At 39.8% G+C, this 20,352-nt stretch overlaps 2 protein-coding genes across 4 annotated transcripts in view; both read right to left on the bottom strand.

Moving 5' to 3' along the window:
* The window catches only part of tab2 (TGF-beta activated kinase 1 (MAP3K7) binding protein 2), a 43,196-nt gene extending 34,078 nt beyond the window's left edge, over positions 1-9,118 (bottom strand). For all 3 annotated transcript variants that reach the window (XM_062437073.1, XM_062437075.1, XM_062437074.1), the window contains exon 1: positions 8,829-9,118. The gene's annotated coding sequence lies outside the window, so the exon portion shown is untranslated. The remainder of the gene's footprint in view (positions 1-8,828) is intronic.
* Positions 9,119-15,221: 6,103 nt separating this feature from the next.
* cdk19 (cyclin dependent kinase 19) overlaps positions 15,222-20,352 on the bottom strand; it is a 69,845-nt gene continuing 64,714 nt past the window's right edge. Inside the window, exon 13 of the mRNA XM_062437080.1 lies at positions 15,222-15,337. Within this exon, the coding sequence (XP_062293064.1) occupies positions 15,329-15,337 (9 nt within the window). The 3' untranslated portion in view covers positions 15,222-15,328. The remainder of the gene's footprint in view (positions 15,338-20,352) is intronic.

The following is a 20,352-nucleotide window of genomic DNA, read 5'->3' as shown; positions in this document are numbered from 1 at the left end:
CCCTAACCCTTAACAAAACTCCAGAAATCCCTTCATGTCATAGTATCCACCACTATGGGAAGCTGTACTATTAGCAGGCTGCAGGAAAACAGGGATGCTAACCTCCATCCAACCTCCCACGAACCAATATCAAGGTTGGGGATGTCATGTAAGGTCTGGAAACACTCTGGTAGAGATCACTGCAGTCAGTGTGTAGCCTCCTATGTATTTCAGAGCAGAGAAAAGATATATATATATATATATATATATATATATATATAATGAGAGAGAGAGAGAGAGAGAAAAAGAGAGAGAGAGAGAAAGAGAGAGAGAGACTGCCGATATCTATCAGACTGTCAATGCTACCAAACACACATGTGGTCACGTGTCTCAGAGAGGAGACTGTATATGATCATGTATCATACCAGCTACATGACTGTGTCTACTTTTCTTTTAGTCTCACCACCAAACAGCCCTGTTTACTATAAACTGCTGTGAACAGTGCAGACTTGTAGAAGCAAACACTCATCTAATTCTTAAGCAAAAATTACCACTGCTCAGGCTTGGGTGGTATCAGAATACTATGGTATACTTTTTTTATGCTTGACATTTGTTTTTGTATATGATATTCTACTCATTTAATTTTGCTTAAATTGTGTATATTGTTTTATGTGAAGCACCTTGTAACTTCAGTTTGGAAAGGTGCTATACAAATAAAGTTTATTATTATTGTTACAACAGTATTTAGAAATCCCAAAGGTATGATTTTCGAGGAGTACGAGGAGCACTTGAAAGCAGGATGTAATCCCCTTTCTGACCACAATGGCAGAGTGGCGCTGTCCACTTTCCTGTTCGTCGACTCCGCAGAAGCAAAGGACGAGATATTTAATGTCTTTTTTTAATTTTTATGTTTGTGGTGAATGAAACTCGCAAGACTCTTCCATGTCTGAGCTGATATTCATCTGCTTGCCTTCAGTCATTTATTTCCTGACATTTATTCAGCTGTTTCTCTGCTGTGGAACCAGATAAACTTCTACTAAGGACTCGTATTTTTAGTGTAATTTCTGAGCAGTTTGGGGGTCGAACAGGTTTGGTTGGTTGATTGAAGCATATTTTTATCAGTCAGATGCGGATTGGCTCTCATAACGACTCAGGTGGGTGCAAGTATTGTAATGATTTCTATCACCAGCCAATCAGCTTTTTTACGTTTGTTTGGGTTTTTTTAAAACACAAATATCGTCATATAATGTATGCCTCGTATGAAAAAATAGATACTACTGCTCATACGTGTAATAACATCTTTTAAAACAACCTTTCCACATATTAAGTAACCTGCAGTGTCATTAATAAAAACCTGAATATAATTAACTTTCTGCCCTTTAAAAAAAAAAGCTCATGCTACGATTCCCCAAAACGTACAACTACAGCAGAGGAGGCCTAAATGTGAAAAATGCAAAGTGTTTATAACAGAGATGCACAGTGAGAGGAAGTGTTTGTGTCACACACACACACACACACATACACATATCCTGCTGCAGAGGCGACGGTCTGCAGGGCTCTGTGGAGCAAACGCAGGCCAAAGATAAACCGCTGAAGCGTCTTCCTGTGCGCTGTCACTCAGGGGTTACATTCAAAAAGTAGCTTGTGCTGGAGGAGCGGTGACACGTAACACTAGAAAGGCCAGCGGGATTTGTGGATGGGGGAGAAAGCCAACGGGCGACTGAATGGACACGTGTAATTATCTTTAATATTTGATGGCTTGTTTGTGAGAGTTGAACGGCGCTGGTTGGCGCTCAGAGTGGGTCTAGGAAAAGTCACACAGAGCCAGTTTGAAACCTGAGATGTTTTTGCTTGAAAAATTTCAAAACAGCCATTAAATGATGTGGAAGAAGAATTGTTGTCAAGAGCTGTTGGCAGCTTGACCTTACTGATAAACCATGATGGATTCACTTTTAATAATCATTTGCCACTGAGATGTGCCTTATATGGCAAAGGACCCCATAGAGGTGGTGGGAGAGAGGAGGGTTTTGGCCAAACTGTCCTCCATCATGGACAACACCTCTCACCCTCTACATCTGACTGTGAAGGACTTAGGTAGCTCCTTCAGCGAGAGATTAATACACCCCAAGTGTAAGAAGGAGCGCTTCCACAGGTCCTTCATTCCAACTGCAGTCAGACTGTACAATGCTGCACTATAGTTGCACTTTTGGGTCCTTTTTTCAGTTTTTAATTTGTATTGTTGTATATTTATGCTATAATTGCACTTTAAGGTCCTTTTACTTAGTTTATAATTTTATTGTTGTATACGTATATATATATTATAATTGCATTTTAGGGTCATTTAAAAAAAAAAACATTATTAAGTTTATAATTTTTATTGTTATATATATATATATTATAATTGCATTTTAGGGTCTTTTTATTTAGTTTTTAATTTTATTGTTGTATATATTTGGGTTTTTTTCTATATCACTATTTTTTGAGCTGCTGTAGCAATTAATTTTCCCCATTGTGGGATTAATAAATGTATCTTTATCTTTATCTTTACTAAACAACATATCTATATTTGAAAGATATTGCATAATGAACAGAAATCAAAGAATTATATTTGATGCTCACATTAAGTAACAAGTATCACAGTAAACAGACACGTCTTTCAAGCTTGCCAAATTGATTCTGGAACCTGTTGCTTCTTGCACCTGGTTGTATGTGAAAGTAAATCAAAACTAAAAGCTAAAAGTCCGACTATGAGAAGTAAACACTGGCCCGCTCAGAATAAAAAGCCCTGCAGCTTCTGTCAACCAATAAATCATAAAAAGAGCAACATGGGTGGAAATGAACTGCTTTGAGCACAACACTGATCCCACTAACAATGCTGAAGTGTCTTAAGAGCTACGCTGCTGTCTTTCCAAACATGCCTGTTTAACACACCAGTGGCTCTGCTTCCAATTAGTTTAAATGCTACATCCAAAGCCGGCGGAGAAGCCCCGCTATATTCTTTTAATTGACGGTTGTGCTACTATCCTATTTCATAGCCCCCGGTTTCTTGAACTTGAAAAACACTTCATTAGCATGAGAAGCTCCTCTTTAATTATTCCACAGCGTTCCAGGCTGATTTACAAGTGCCGTTACACAGGACAGCTATTTTGAGATGATTTATTAAGCTGAACAATTCACCAGTCTGTAAATGTTAGTGGTATGTGGGTTAATGTGCCCTTGTCTCCAAACATAAGCTAATGAATAATGACATTAGCAATTTTAGCCTCTAATTCTTCTTCCCTTCACAGCATTGACGTGGGAAATCTGTTTTTCTTGCATTCATCATTCAAACTACTTACTTATTCTAACAAACAATACGCTTCCTTCATCTTTTAATGATTTATAATCATTTTACAGGCAACCAACAAAAAATAACTAATATACAGAGTAGTATTACCAACTGAACAGCTATCACACTTCATGAGTGAATGGTCAGTGTGTTACTCTGTTACTGATGCAGTGCATTGTAATGTTTTGGATGCATCAACTGATATATAGATGCATAGATGAATGTGTACATTTAAATTGATTGTCACCGTTCTCCATGACCCTTTTATAACGAGAACATTTTGTAGTGAATAATTCTAATGAAACTTAGCAGAGGAAGTGTTGATGTTCACTCACACTACATACACTATACACTACATACATACAGTGCACGACTGTGTGCTGTGCTGCTTTCTGCTTACTGTGCAATTGAGAAACAAGACAGTGCTTATAATGTAACTGACAAGCTGACTGTGCCTGGATTTTCAGGAATTAGACAGCCCAAGCAATTCAAGCTCTCCTCACAGCTTGTGACAGAGGATGTGCCAGTTTACGGAAGTAAGGGCAGCAGTTTTAGAGGAATAGAAAAAGCTGTAGGTGATGAAACCCAAGGCTCAGGGTCAATGGCACAGGGAAGGGGGGAGGGGCAGATGCACAAAAATCTCTGTGTAGGATGTGATTCACTTTTCTCCTATTTACTAATGCATGTAAAACGAGAGAGAGAGAATGAGAAGGTAAGTTCTAATCATGTGACTGAAGAGAGCACAGTGCATTTAAAGACGTGACCTCAGAGGGACAACAAAGTGGAACTGAATCTTGTGTTTGCAGTGTTGCAATAATCGACTCACAACAGCAAACTGAGGCAACGTTTACCTGAATTGCACAGTGTGGCAAAGTTCACTCACTGATTTTTACAAGAAGAAGAAGAAGTCTAAACAAAAATATAGTTCCCTTTTTGCACACTAAAGCTCCGGTTACTACTAGGGATCAGCAAATTGCAGGCTACACTGGTCCTGGCACATCAGGCAACAGCAGCAGGATGTTTTCACCCATGTATCCTGCGTTCAGTCCCGGCCTGCACCACAGATCATCACCATTTGCTAACATGTTATTTGGCATGCAAACTGTGTTTCAGATTGCCACCTTTATGTCAGGAAATACGAGCTTTCAATTATTGTGTTAGCTAAGTGAGCAATATCTCAAACAGTCATTGAATGAGAAGAGCAGCTACATTTAAAGAGCTCAGGAGAAGCATCAGTGTGCCCAGCGACTACTCTGAGGATATTGTACACATATACTCATATTCTGAGTCAGGTGACTTATCTATATTTGTCTGGTGCTGTCTTTCACAGTGATCCACATCTTGATAATCTAACACTTTACCTCTTTTATCAGGCATGACCTAGTCTTCATACATCTTCATTATCTTATCTGCATGACCTAATCTGTGCATTGCTGCAACACCTTTGCAAGTCAGTCAGTTTGGCGAATAAAACTTGGCTTGTCAGCACGTTTTCTAAACAAATGTGTAACTTATGGATGGGTACTGAACCTCGACACTTTGGAGCGTGGCCCAAATTGCGCCCGTAGCAGAGTGTGAGAACTGTTGGGAAATTAAAACAGGCACTTCCTTTGGTTATGTGCTTAGTTGCTCATCCTTTGATCAGATTGATTAATTGATACTGTATCTTACAAAAGTCTAAGTAACTGTATAAAACTACACTAAACACTATTACTTCACTTATATTGTTAAAGGAACTGCTCTTTAAACGTGTTTACTGGTGTGCTGTACTGGTGAGGTACTGGAAAAGTGGATCCCTGCGGACTAACTAACTTCTATCTAAATTCTGCTATAAGGTGGCCGGAAACACGACCCCAAATGAATGCTAATGCAGTGTCTGCTGAGTGTGTAAACAGGCAATTATAAAGTCATAATTTGTCAGCTCGTTGAGGACTGTTGTTGGCCTCTGAGTGCCAAAAAAAAAACCCAAATCAATGAATGCAGCTAGAACGTATCAAAATAAAGCCTAATCATGCACAACTCCAAAGTGCTGACACTCGCAAAACTCCAAATGTTCTTGTGCACGTGTCAAAGTTATTGTGGTTAATCTGCGAAGCCGCTGCAGAAGTGGCTAAATTAACAAGTGAGAACAGGACAGCGGGAGGTATAGAGGACTGTGCAGTGTCAGCCTTGCTGCGTGCAATTTAACCCTTGAACTGGAGAGGAGCAGCAGCAGTATATAGTGTGTAATGGAGGACTCCATTTAAAGCGGAGAAGTTGGGAGAGCTCCACAGGGGGAGGGGGGGGGCTCCAATAAGAGCCTCTCTTCCTGACAGCCACACACTGGAGTGTGGGGGAGGGTTAAAAAGCACCGAGCCCTCTTCCTGAGACTGCAGCAGTGGGGCATAATGTGATGGATCCTTCCCTTCCAATAACTTGAATCCCAATTTGGCATTGTAGGTCTGTAGAAAACACACACACTGTACAATAACCTATGTGGACAGGTCAGTGAGCAGAGAGCTGCCTGAAAGAACATGTATCAAGTTGTATGTGCATGGCTTCAGAGCCTGCAGCCTCTTTAAAGACAATCTGTTGTGACGCACAGAGAAAAGAGAGAAAGGTAAGCCAATATCATTTCCTGGGTTCAACTGACTCTGCACTGTTGATTCAAAACAACAAGCGTTTGTGCTTCATCCAAACACACTCATATGCAGTAATTATCCTTTCCCTCGTGAAAGGAGGAAAAAAAAAAAAAATACACACCCCCACCTTTTGCTCTGGTTGGTGATGAGTTGTGCAAACTGCAAAATGATAAATCAGGGAAACAGGTTTTTCAGGAAAGAAGATTTAAACATTGGACATTCCACAAAGGTTCTAAGACATTAGCATTGCTTGTTTATTATACAAAAAAACCAACAAGGGAGCAGAATTCTTCACCTCAGTCAAACAGCATCCACTCCTGTACTGCCATCACTAATATGTGCACTCACTTAGTCATGTTGATTTAGCCTGTTAGCATATGCTTAATAACATCCAAACAAAGCAATTAGCAGCCTGCCATTCTATACGGGTGCTTGATCCTCACCAAAATCCAGATTTAGCGCTTATCACACGAGCGCTGAGTCTCCAAAGAGTGGCAGATCAGCAAAGGCCTCCTAGCAACATATTTGCCCGGCTACAGGCACACATGGTTTCAGTTAGGGGTCTGCACCTATAAACAGTTGGCCGTGGCAGCTTATTGGTCAGGAAGTGCAATGTTGACTGCGAGTCAAGACAGGCACAAGCTGCTAATGAGTGATATACACTCTTACAGTCTCTGTGACAACAAAGTTTAGATTGGAGGTGTTTAGAGGCCGACAGAGAAGCCGTTCCGAAGCTCTTTGGAGTCGTGGATATACTCGAAGCCGGTTGACGCCTGCTGAGGGTAGAGAGTAAAATAAAAAAGCCTAGATTGTAAAAGCCACTTACAGGTAGAGTTGGACTTTGACCTGATTTCTGGCTACAGCAAAAGTCAAACTTTAATGTCACAAAGGGGATTCGGGATTTAAGAAGGAGATTCAGTTTCTAAGCTGCCAGTTTTTGAATAATAATAAAAAAAGACTAATTGGACAGAAGTTGATTAGCTGCCAAACCGGCTGGTTGAGCTGACACACTTTCCAGTCACAAGTCAAGTCAAGTCATTTTTATTTGTTTAGCCCAATATCACAAATCACAAATGATCCTCAGGGGGGCTTTATAGTCTGTAAACAACACAACACCCTCTGTCTTTGAACCCTACATTCAACTAAGAAAAAAACTTCCCCTATAACCAACATTTTGTATCATTCGACTGGTGGCTGGTGTTCATATGAAGGCCAGCCTAAGTGATACAACATGGGAGAAACAACAGGCTCAAACACACCCGGAAGGGGTTTCCACTGTGCCAAGTAGACCACCACAAATGGCCTAACACTACCATGAATCGAAAGCAGCTTTTCTAACCTCACATGGCATTTTTTTAAAAACATGTTATAAAAAAAGCAATATTTGTGATACGTTCAATTGCAGTCACAGTGATAGAATGTGTTTGGACTGCCAGCAAGCAGAAGGAAAGCAGGATTAATATATCAATGATCTTCTGTGTGTTTAAGGATTTTCTACATCACTCAACTGTGCTCCTTCCATACTTTAAAAACATTCCTACAGCATTCCTTTTTTGTGTGCAATCACATGACTTTTGCAATAAGAATACATGTAACTTAGAAAAGAAATGTTGCAATCTGTATCTCCCAGCAGATCAGGCCACCTGTAGCTGCTTCACAACAATAGATGAAACATAAGAGAGAAGTCTGTCATCGTGACTGGTTAGGTTATCTCAGGGTAAACATCCCCCATCCTAACTGTACAAACAATACAAACAACAACAACTGAGCTGTCATTCTGGCTGGCACACCCCACACACCCCCACCCCTACCCCTACCCCTACCCTACCCCTCACCTCCCCTCTTATCCGTTTTGATCACAACTGCCACAAATCAGCATCATCTGATCCCTGAAGGACAAACACATACTTATCATGAGAGACAGGTGAAGTGACTCACTTATCGCAGCACTTATAAAAGCAAACAGTCTACTGTGTCTCTTCTGGGTTAATCTGACCACAGTTGTGCAACATTAAAAAATGGTCCCAGTCAATTATTAGACCTCAGAAGCTCTATTTGTATTAACTCTTATAAAGAAAAGGGGGAAGGGATATATTAAGTGGAGTCTTTAACTTGCATGTATGACACATTCACAGTTAACATCGGGTTACTTCTTTTGATGTATAGATGTATAGATTCTCAGTCATCCAGGTCATGGTTATCCTAGGAGGGTGAACCGAGGGCAACTGGACTTGGATGAAGATACTTGAAGACGTTGAAGTATATTCCAGGAAGGCTTCCTCACTTTATGATATACATGTTACACATAAATGTACGTTTCAGTGTCGTAGCGAATGAATACACCATTAATAGCAGTGTGACAGCTTCATTTTGAGGCTCGTTAAAGATCAAATAGTCGGTGTGTGAGATGAGGTGCAGCTACTACTTTATGATTTAACGTTTCCATCCACGACTCGTCCTGCGACGTTTCAACCAGAGCTCAATGGAAAAAGTAGCCTAACATGAGCTACTAAACATGTAGCGACAGCTACAGTTATGCTGAAACAAAAACACCCCTAATGTGTAGAAACAGGTATTCATATTAGGTGTGGGCTTGAAGGAGACTTTTATACTTTAGACAGTGATTTGTTAACTCGGCCGAGACGGAACAGCCCCCCAAACACTTCAAGTTAGCTAACTATGCTAGCTGCCTGCTGTGGACAAAAACTTTTTCCACATCTGAAAACTTTTTTCTCTCCATTTTCTTTCAAACAGAATGAGGTAGAATGTTTTTATAAAAAAAATGCGTATCGCACAAGACGCTGGAAGGCTTTATTAATTCACAGTAAAAGTTATTTAAAACGTTATTCTTCCGGCTGTTGCTAACTGGCTTCATTTAAGATCTATTTCATGGAGCTTACCTTCCCGTCTCCGCTGACGCCGCCGCTCCCCGGGCCGCCTTCAACACCCGACACCGCCGCCGGACCTCCAGAGGGCCGCGGAGCTGGGACAGGAGAAGCCGATCAGGGTCCAGCTACTACCAGGGAGACGAAGAGCCAACTGCACCGAGGCCCCGGGCCTTGTGTGTCCTCGAAATAACGTTAGGGGGAGGGATACCGAGCCTCAGCCCTCCGCTGTTTGACTGGGACTCGGGAATACCTTTTTGACAGCTCCTCTTCTTCAGCCCCCCCCTCCCCTCGACAGCCCTTCACTTTTCTCTTTTTCCTCACTTCCAGCAGATACGAATCAAAATACTGTCACAGAATATGGCGGCTGCATAAGCAAGCTACTATCGCGAGAGGAAGACTTGTTTTTCTTTTTTTTTCAGTTTCCCAAACTTGTGCAGAGGGAGGGAGGAGACCTGTGTGGTTGCTGCCCGCTGCTGCTGCTGCTGCTGCACAGGATGCAAGCAAAGGAAAAAAACAAATGAAAACTATACAGGAGAAATGTTAGAGCTGAGCATGTCTGTTTTATTGCTCCTCTTATAAATATATGTATATATACATCAAATGTGACTGACGACTACATAGCTACTGTATTTATCTTATCTTATCACACCTTTACTCCACAGGGAGTAAAGTGCTCACTTGAGCAACACAGGATCTACTGTATTGCTCAATTGAAATCAGTGAATTATAACTTCTGAACATTCCTAAAGCTGAACTAGACCAGTGCCAGATTTATACACCACTTTGTGCGTCTGTCTTACAAAACTTACAAATGAAGACATTTTGACTCGATCTATTTAACATCTTCTTCCCCTTGCTGTCTGCTTGGTTGACAGCATCACACACCAACATCAGCCTAAATCAGTTGGGGTTCTCTATATTTAACCCTGTACATAAACACTTTACTACCCAAAGGAAACAACACATTTCACATCACATTTTAAGTGTTAAGTACAAACCTGCATGTCATTATCTGCACTTACAGCAACATTTTGGTCAAACTCCTATAACTTATGAAGAGAGGCCTCTGGGTCGTATCTGTTGTGACCGATCGGACATTACAAACAGCTGTTGAGATGGGATTTGGACCTGCATTATTTCCTGCAGCACGGGAGGTAAGCCTGAAAAACTGAGTGGGTAAATCTGGCAAGTGAAGACCAAACACAATGTGTTCCCTCATTGGAGGATTGTAAACACACTTTGCTGCACCACTTAAGCAGGGGGAGGGCTGCCAGGTAGAAACTCAAAGTGCACCACTGTGAAAGGTGTTTGTAAAATACACTTTTTTCTCTCTCTTTTTTTTTTAGTTGTATTCATTTGTATTTTGAATTGTATGCATTTATTTCTTGAATGAATGTAGCATTTAATACTCAAACTGAACTGAGATGTGGTTGAAAGCTTCAGTAAAAAGGTGATACATAATGATCTTTCACATTTAGCAGTCTGTCCCAGTCAGGCCTTTGTCCCTCTTTAAGACTGGACTGACGGGAGGACAGATAAGAACGGTTGCAAATTATATTTAAAGACCACTTGAGATACTGTCGCTTACTTCACTGAATCTCGTAGAAACTAAGTGCAAAAGTGAACTGAAACTGAGAGCAACGGTTGTCTTTCAGTCCAATTTATAAACCAGTCTGCCTGACAGATTTATTGTTTCATGTTTATGTCAACAGCAATTTATGTTTCTAGTCTTTCTGGTAAAGATTTCTGGGTTGGCAATTTAATACTTAAGTTTATTTGCTGTGTTTGCTGTGTGTGTCTTGTGCACTTATATAAGGTATATTTATGTAATTCTGAGACAGTTTGATGAATGATGGTTTATGTATTAAGAGGATTGCTCAAGATTATATTGTAGACTTTTGGTTTACTCACGGATGAACTTCTGTTTTTGATTTGTCGTCAGTACAGAGCAGCTATTGCCTTTTGTGTTGTGTTTTTTTCTCCCCAGCCCCCCACTTTTCCCTCCACACCTGCCCCGCTCGCTGTGTTCCCCCCCCCTCAGCCAATCAGCTTCTTTCTCGTTCTCCCGTTCTCTCTCCGTTCCCGTCCCGTGTGCCTAAGTACCTATTACTACCAAAAATACTTTTAAAAAAGTATTTTATATAGTGTAGGAATGAAGGTGGGGTGGAGATGCACAGGGAAGGGTTGGTTGGGTGGGCGGAGGGTTTAGACCTGTGAGTGATTGGGGATCCTGGTCGTCATGTTATTGTTCTTATTGTCACTTTATGTTACCTGTTTTTCTCTCTTTTTTAAAAATTGAATTTGAATTTGTTATGAAAATGTGTTCTGAATACATATGTGGGATGTATGTCAAATTGAATTGCTCCATAAACAGAAATTTGTAAAAATAAATAAATAAATAAATAAATAATTTTATATCAAGTCCCCCATAAAAAAAGAAAACAGTGCCACACATCTCTCTCCACAGACACATTTTATATTATATTTTAATGTCCTGTGTTCTGTATTGTAATCTGTGGAACAAGTGGGGTTTTTTGTCTCAGTGGTATTCTGTTCCCACATTTGATCTATATGTTACTTGTTCTATATGTTACTTATGTACTTATATATGTACTTACATGTACTTATTCTTATGCTGCTATTATGTTTTGGTGAACACTGGTGAACAATAAAGTTCTATTCTATGATATTTAAGATGGATATTGTAACAATTCAGAAAGAAATTCATGATGAGAATAGAATGTAAATGAGATCACTCTGAGCAAAAGCCTCATCTTGACCATTTCATACTAAGAATGAAACAGTTAAAGGTATCACATTGTAGCAGAATTTGCATGTGGGAAAGAGAAACCATCAAAATATTGTGATTTCATAAGGAATTTCTCTGGTGTGGGTTGGCACTGATGCCAGAAAATGGCAACTCATTGAGACTTCATTGCTATTGGTTTCAAGTAAGTTTTTGATGTAAGGGCCCTCCAGTTTCCACTTTTTTTTTTTTTTCATTCTGCGTGGACATCATAAACAGGTGTCCCATTTAATTCTTCTTTTACGACATAATTGATGTGGACCACGTCTCTTGCTCGCTGCCTCTCGCTGCGTTAACCCACACACACATGGGGCGAGTGAGTGAGTGAGAAAACAGACGCTTGTGGGAGCTCTCATGAAAAAGGACGGCGCATTTGTTCTTCAGTGAACTGGGTGGAAACATATGGCGTCTCGTGTGTCGGCGTAACGCGGTGACTCACACATACACACACACACACACACACACACACAGTCGCTCACACACCAATTGTGGCCCCTGCTATCTCGCACAGACCGTGACCTCTCGACTCTTGAGTTTGAAGCCCGGGGAGCTGAAATCCCCTTCAGTACGAATGGCAAACTGACAGCACAGTGCAGCCTCTTATTCTCTCTGACCGGCCCTCTCACAGTATTCATTACTTTACACAATGCCTTTATACACTTTGTACTTGCTGGCAGGGTAGAGGCTTATGTGTCAGGCCTGTGAATCAGCAAAAACAAAAACAGAGAAAAAAAAAGAGCAGCTGAATCAAAATTCTGAAGAATCCGGGTTTGGTCTCATTTCACAACCCATCTCATTGGAATTACAGCCCCCCACCCACCCCACACACACACACACTCACACACACACACACAACCAACCCACCAACAACCACAACCACACACACACACACTCGCACACACACACTCACACAGCTCCATTTCCCTGTGTACGTGCTGTACTGTAAGAATGACAGTGTGGTCCGTCCTAGAGGAAAATAAAGGGGGCAACATGTGCACAACAGCAGCAGCCTGAGAGAAATCAGACAACATTAACCTGCTGTTACACTCTGGTGCTGTGACCGGCCACACTCCTCAGACAGGCTTTGTGGAGAAACAAGGCCGGCCACCCACATTCTTGGCATGGAAAGAGGCCCGTTTCTCACGGTCTGAGGACAACTTGTCATGGGGTCAGCAGTTTAGATTTAGCCCTGCAGTGGGTCTCCAGTCATTAGTCCCCTCTTAAGCAAACTTCTGTGCTTGTCCACTGGTCATTTGGAGCAGATTTATGCAGCCCACTCCGGTGCCAGCGAGCTCGACAAAGCATTGTTAAGGACAGAGAGGACAAAGAGGGAAGGAAGTTGTTCTATTTTCAAATGTACAATAGTGACATATGAAAGTACAAGTGTGTTTATTCACCCAGGTGCAAAAACAGATCGGTCATTATTGGGACTAAAATTTGTGAAATACAAAAAATAAAATATATTACAAATAGAACAAATATGTCAAAAATATACAAAATAATTGAAAGTTAGATGAAAGGAAACTATGTATTTCACCAAAAAATCTCCACATATATACATCTGTATATACTTCTGTTTACATACATATACTACATACAGACAGCCGTACCATAAATATACTGTATGTACATTTACTAAATGTAAAACTTTTTTTATATATATATTTAAGAAATGTTGATATTATACATGTGTGATCTGTCTTTGTGCTTCCAATATTTGGGACTGAGAGAATTATGAGTTTTAATTGTGTATTTGTCAAATCATCAAAGCCAATAGCAAGTTGTTACCAAGTTTTCCAGTAGCACTGATGTGGAAAATTGCACTTATTCGGAATTACACATTTCAATTTCAGTTGTAGGGATTTTTTTAATAGAAGGTTGTATGGTCATTTGTGGTTTCAGATAGCAAGGACATACCACATTTCATTCCAAGGGGGATGCAATGCTTCACAGGAAGAAGATACTGTACATATACATACGTAGACGTAATGTACAGACAGAAACACACCAAAACTAATCATATGCATGTTTTCAGTTCAGACAGTGTTGTTAGATTTTAAGGACAAGTTTATATTTTGTTGAGTTTGTTTTAGAATAATACTCAAATAATCTCAATTAAAGACTCAATTAACATCTACTGTAAACGTCCCTGTTGTCTTTACTGTTTGTGAAGAGATCCATAACTCAATTCCAGTGGAAGATATGGGGATCAAAATCTACAGTTTGCATCATAGTGTGAAATATAGTCAAAATTTGAAGTGAATGAGGTGCCTCTGTAGCCTAAGGGTTAACCCACATACCACATAATGACCTCCATCCCAGCCAGGGACCTTTGTTGCTACTCTCTCTCTCTGTTTCCTGTCTCTCTCTCTCTCTTCATGGTTCATCTGTCAAATAAAGGCTCAAGAAATCATCTCAAAATAGTTGAACTGAAGCTAATATGATTTAGTAGTAGTATGAATAAGGAGATAAATCAAATGGGAATCTTTCAAAGTGACAATCATTTTAACAAAAAGCTCCTTCTTTGTGTTACTATCCCCTCAACGCTACCCAGCTGACTTGTCTACTGAATCTTGCAGAAGCCTCACATAAAATCCATCATTGTACGCCCCCATTACCAACAATTACATTACTTTAGAAAGAGCTTCACCAATATGGGAGGGTTACAGAAACTGATAATTCGTTTAGTGTACATATGGACATATGAGCAGTGTTTTAAGATGGAACAGAAACATTTGAACTCATCTTTTCACATGACAAAAGGAAGCTTCTGTTTTATTGGTGATGTGGTTTTCATCTGTGTAGTATTTTCCAAGGAGAAAGAAGCTAAACTCCGATAAGGAAGTTGCGGGGAGTCTAGTTGTTTATGCCTTTATTGCTTCCATCCAGTGACTTAACAGGGTTTAGATCTCCAGGGAACAAGGATAAGTATAACTGTGCGTCATCAGGGTCACTATGACAACATACATTTAGTTTTAGAGGCAACATGTACAAGCTGATCAGCAGTGGACCAAGTATTGTCCCCTGAGGGACTCCATGTAGCCTACTGTATGTTACTGTAGCTTACTGCAACTTCCCAAGACAGTAAGTTCCAAGGAAATACAGAAAAAATGTCTCTTTGGATAAGAAGCAAACCAGGCATTACTGAGCCAGAGAGACCCACCTACTCCCTAAATGAATAGAAGAAAAATGTCACGATCAATTGCATCAAATGGTAAAATCTGTTGGTTGGCCAAAGTAATAAAAATGCAATTTTTCATAGATTCTGAAAAAATGATGTTTTGGAAATAAAATGTTTCTTTCTGACAGTGACAGTGAATCAGCTACTGGGGAGGCAAGTTGCCTAGTTTCATTAAATTATACAAAAATCCTATTATATGAAAATATATAATATTTTTTAAATGAACAAGCTTTGCTCATGTGAAAATCTGCAACAATACTGTACTGTACACCATGAAATGCACTGGACTCTGTAGGAGGCAACAGATAATGACACAAACAAAGTCTGGGTCTGTTTTGAGCAGAGTAGAGAGTTTATTACTTAGAGGCAATTGAAATGTCAAGGTCTGTGGAGTAAGCATCAAGTTGTGGTTGGAAGCTGCTCTGAGAGTAGACTGGGAGTGAGTGGTGTGATGGCAGAGCTCCAGACACCGATCTCCAACCCTTAAGGTCAAACTGACACTTGGTGGATGCGCCCAGCACTTTCCTAGTAGAGCTGCAGACGATAGAAAGGACACACATATATCTGCAGATCAGCAGTGTTATTGTGGAAAAGCTGAAATGGCTGTTATTAGACTGATCATGTTAGAAAACAGCACTGGAGGGAGTGTAGATCAGGCTTTAGAACATTTCAAATAAAGGGAATTTTCACTCCAGTGTTTGATTGAAACATCAACCCCACCAATAGGGAAACTTTATCAACAGTATGTTTGCCAAGCATGGCTTCAGGGAGGGCCAGACTGAAATATTTCAACAACTAGTAGATGGAATATCGTGAAATTATGGATGGTCCCAAGAGGATGAATCCTGTTGACCTCGGTGATTTTCTGACTCAGTTCTGTAGAGCCACCAGCAGGTCAAAGTTTTCAAGTATCAAGTTAAATATATCTAAACATCTTCTTGATGATTTTTTGTACAGACATTCACTGTTCCAACATAACTAACCCTCATGCCTTTAGTGATCCTCTGACTCTTCCCTCCAGACATATTGATTTAGAGAAATGTCTCTAAAGCTATTTGACAGAATGCCATGTTTTAGTTATTCATGTCTAAATTATGATTACTTCTTGTAATCACTCTGGCAACCTCTTACCACTTCATCTAACACCACTTCACCTAGCTAATTCAATTTGTTCAATCGTTTGACCAAATATCTAATGACATCAGCCCTCTATGTCTAGTGCTAATTAGCAATTGTTAGCATGTTAGGCTAAACTCAGATGGTGAATATTTTATAAGTAGAAAATATGGGGAATGAAATGTAACCTTTCAGGTCATAGTCTGGGCCTAATACCACAGTCTTGTCAGATCAGAATTTCTAGATTTCGACTCGTAACATCACATGTTGTCACATCAACATCCAAGTCGCAATCACGACTGGGAAACTCTGAGTTTACGAAAGCTCCAATACATCCGCCTTGGCAGTTAATATTAAAAAAATGCCAGAAAATGAAACAGATACAGATGTCTCAGATCACCAAAGAGCACATTAGCCAAAGACCATTATTCAGTGCAATTAAACCCAAATTAATGTTTGAATCATAACACGGCCAACTCTGTAATCATGCAACCACCTTGAATCTTTCCTATCTCCACCAGCCATCCCATGTGATGTGAACATGGCATCAACCCCTCAGATGGTTAACATTACCTGCTAAACATCAACATATTGGCATTGCCTTTTTGAGCATGTTAGCATTCTGACATTGAGCTCAAAGGTAGCTCGCTGTGTCTAAGTACAGCATCACAGAGCAGTCAGTGTGGCTGTTCTAGTTTTGTTTGTTGTCAGAAGTATAACAGTAAAGCTAATGAACCCTTTAAAAGAACACAACAGTTAAATTTAACATGAAAACTCTGTAATTGTCCAGTCCCAACAAATCACAGACCTCAACAGTTTCTGAGAAGAATGAGACTAATCTTTAAGGCTAACCTGTTGTGTGTTTGTGGGTTATTGAACTACATGTTTGACGTGGCAGTAGACAATGGCTGAGTTTTAGTTTCGGAGTAAATACTTGTTAAAAAACACTGCTTTGGCTTGAAATGTACCATCTGCTCATTGTGATTCTGCCGCTCCCCACCCTAACCGTGCCGGTGAAAGCACAAACACTCTCCTAACCACACAACTGTGGAGGAGGAGCAGACCAAGACATCAGTCTACCATCCCACACCAGGCACAGAGCTGGTCAACAGTGAGACAGTCAGGAATGGGAGTTGGCACTGCATTAAACCTACAATATACTCAAAGTACTGAGCAAGGAAATCATCCAATTTTCAATCTTTATAAAATGCAAAATCATTATGTGGGTGTAGATGCATTGTTTATGTTTAAAGACACCTTGTTATCCAACTGTTAAAATCACAAAATAATATAAAGAGTTCATTTTCAAATGCAATTATATCTATTTTGGAGAACTGCTTTATGTAATGTATCAGGAACATAAACAGTATCTCCTAAATCTTAACTGTCTTTCATGTCAGCAGTTAATAGAGTGGTAGAGTGAGTGTCAAATATGAATCATATTATTAATAATATGATAATAACAGTATAACTGATAGATGGTACTAGGGTAGAGTGATATGGACAAAATCAAATATCATGATATTTTTGACCAAGTACCTCGATATCGATATTGGGAAAATATTGCAGGGATAACTGTTGGTGCTTTCACAAAATATTTACACAATGAGATTTTTGATAAATAATCATCGATAATGTCGATATTATAACTAAGAAAAGGCAAATAATAGAACCGTTAGAACAGTTTAAGTTCAGAGAATGACATCAGTTCACTGTAACTGTACTGCTGCCTTTAAAACCAGGACAAGACAACACTTGTGCCATGTCATGATATTATCTAGTCAAATATCGCAATATCAATATAATATCAATATATTGGCCAGCTCTATTCTTCTTCTGTTGTGTTACTTCATACACCTAATGTATCATTCACAAGTGCAACTATTTTGTAAAACAGATTATACTAAAAACTCAATAAAATGAAGAGAGAAAAAAATATATATATATATTTAAAAAATATACACACATAAAAACATTGTTCTGGCTGACATGTTCCCTTCATTACCACACACTCACACACACACACACACACACACATACATACACACACACACACACACACACACACACACACACACACACACACACACACACACACACACACACACACACACACACACACACACACACACACACTAACAGCAAGAAGTAATTAAAAACAAATCAGTGCATGTTTTTTTTTTTTTAAGAAATGATTTATTAATGGTAGATTTTAAAGATGTACATGTTCAGGGGAAAAGCAGTGTGCTTGGGGCAGAAAGCTACATGCAGGTTGAGGAAGTGAGAAACTTGTCCACATTGATTTGTTTATGGCAGGAAAAATACAGAATATTACCACCTGTGGTGCAGGAGGTGATGTTTTTTTAACTATTTATTTTCAGAATTAATGTTATTTTATGTGTTTAATAGCATACTATTATATTGTGTGTCATGTTTTCATCATGCCTCTGTCATTCTTTGTGACTATGCGTCATGCCATGTTTTGTCATCATGTCATGTCATGTCATGTCATGTTCTTGTCTCATGTGCCTACATGTAGACACTGATCACACTGAATAGTGTTGTAGCTAAAAGCAAGCAAACTAAATGCTGTTGATTGTAATTAGACTGCAGCATTTCTCTCCAGCACTAAAAGAGACTTCAGGACTCATTTACAGCAACCTACGCTCCTACAGCAGGTGGCAATTTGCAAATTCTGACATGCAGAGAAACTCCAGAAGTGCAGAAGTGATTTATTTCAGTAACATGTTGAGGGTCAGGTTCTACTGGTGGGGTGCTTAGCTTGTTCCTCACTTGCTGACCCGAGCAGTAGCACCTGGACACTAAGTAGGAAACGGGATCATCTGCATTAGTACGTTCTGCTGAGCTCTCTCCAAGTCATAAATTTCCGTCAAGTGGTAGCAGTAAGACTGCAGGCTGAGTGGCTCATCTAGAGCATCTGCCAGAACTCACGAGGTCGATGCCAAGTCTCAGCTTGCCTGCACTGGTTTCACTTGTCAAAGCACCAGCCTGTAAAGAGAACGTGAATGTGGTGCTTACTTGACGCATCTTGTGGAATGTCTTGATGGCTAATATAAGCACTCAAATCATCCAAAGACATTCACTTCTATGTAATAAGGACATAAATGAGAAGTACTCATGATGTGTAGCAGTGTAACTGTATACCATCAATTTGATTGGTCAGTAGTTCAATTTCTGTAATACATGCAGCTTTAAATCACTGGAAATCTGACTGAAAATGTAAAGATGTGGAGGTTTTACTGCAACTATGTTGTTTTGAGATCTTTGTCTCTTTGTTTTCTGCATCTGAGGAACAGAAGCAATCCTCAGTTTTCCGAGTTTCAGCACTTTATTCATGAATCTCACAGTCAGCACAAAGTCAGCATTATTGCTGACTTTGACTGAAAAAATAAATAAAATAAACACAACTTAATGTTCACTATGATGGATTACCTTTCTCCAACTATTTGAAGTGTGTGGAATTTGTATTTCATGCCATGATTGAAACCAACCACTGTCTGGAAGGTACATTCAAGGAAAGGTTTAAAAAAAAAAAAAAGCACTTTACCTTCAATACTTTGCAAAAGCTTGTCACTGTGACCTCAAACACCTTATCTTGTCCTGGAAAGGTAACAGTGTGAGGAGACAGAGCACACTCACACTTACCGTCTCTGTAGGCTGCTACACATTTGTATCTTAAGCTACCAGAATCTACTGGTAAAACTAAAGAAGTACATCTAGTCCTGGTCTCAACATCATGGAGTCAGTCTGGGATTACATGAAGAGACAGAAACAGCTGAGATGCCCAAATCCACAGAAGAAGAAGAAGAAGTGTGGCAACTTCTTCAACATGGAGGAACAACCATCCTGCTGAGTACCTCAAACACTGAGCAGGTGTACTGAGGAGAACTGCTGCTGTTTGAAAGACAAAGCTGCTCACAACAAATATTGATGTGAGCATGCTTACTGTGAAAAACACATTATATTTTGTCATCATCCTCACTTTAATTGTAGTGCTATTGCACAGTACTGTATATTTAACATAATGTGGACTCCATGTTTTTATAGCTGTAATAAATCATCAAATATTCTGGAAATCTTCTGGCTGTCTTGTGGATCATTTTATACACATTTCCCTAAAATTCAGCCAGACATATTTGTCTGGTGGTACTATGGTGTGTACTATACAGTGCATGGTGTGTGTATACTATACTCTACACACCATGTACTTCTATAATGTTGTGTTTGTGAGAAATCAATCCTAAAAAGTACAGCATTCTTTTTGAAAGGACAGAGTGACGAGGGCTCAGCAGGATCCAGCAGCGGCTGAATGGGACCAGCACAGTAAACAGTCACGCTTGGGTGACATCAAGTGGTGACCAGGAACAGCAACACTCTGTTCACACTCAAAACAGTGACCGCAACGCTCCCAG

Source organism: Scomber scombrus, chromosome 17, assembly GCF_963691925.1.
Source record: "Scomber scombrus chromosome 17, fScoSco1.1, whole genome shotgun sequence".
NCBI lineage: Eukaryota > Metazoa > Chordata > Actinopteri > Scombriformes > Scombridae > Scomber > Scomber scombrus.
This window is presented reverse-complemented; position numbering and strand designations above follow the sequence as displayed.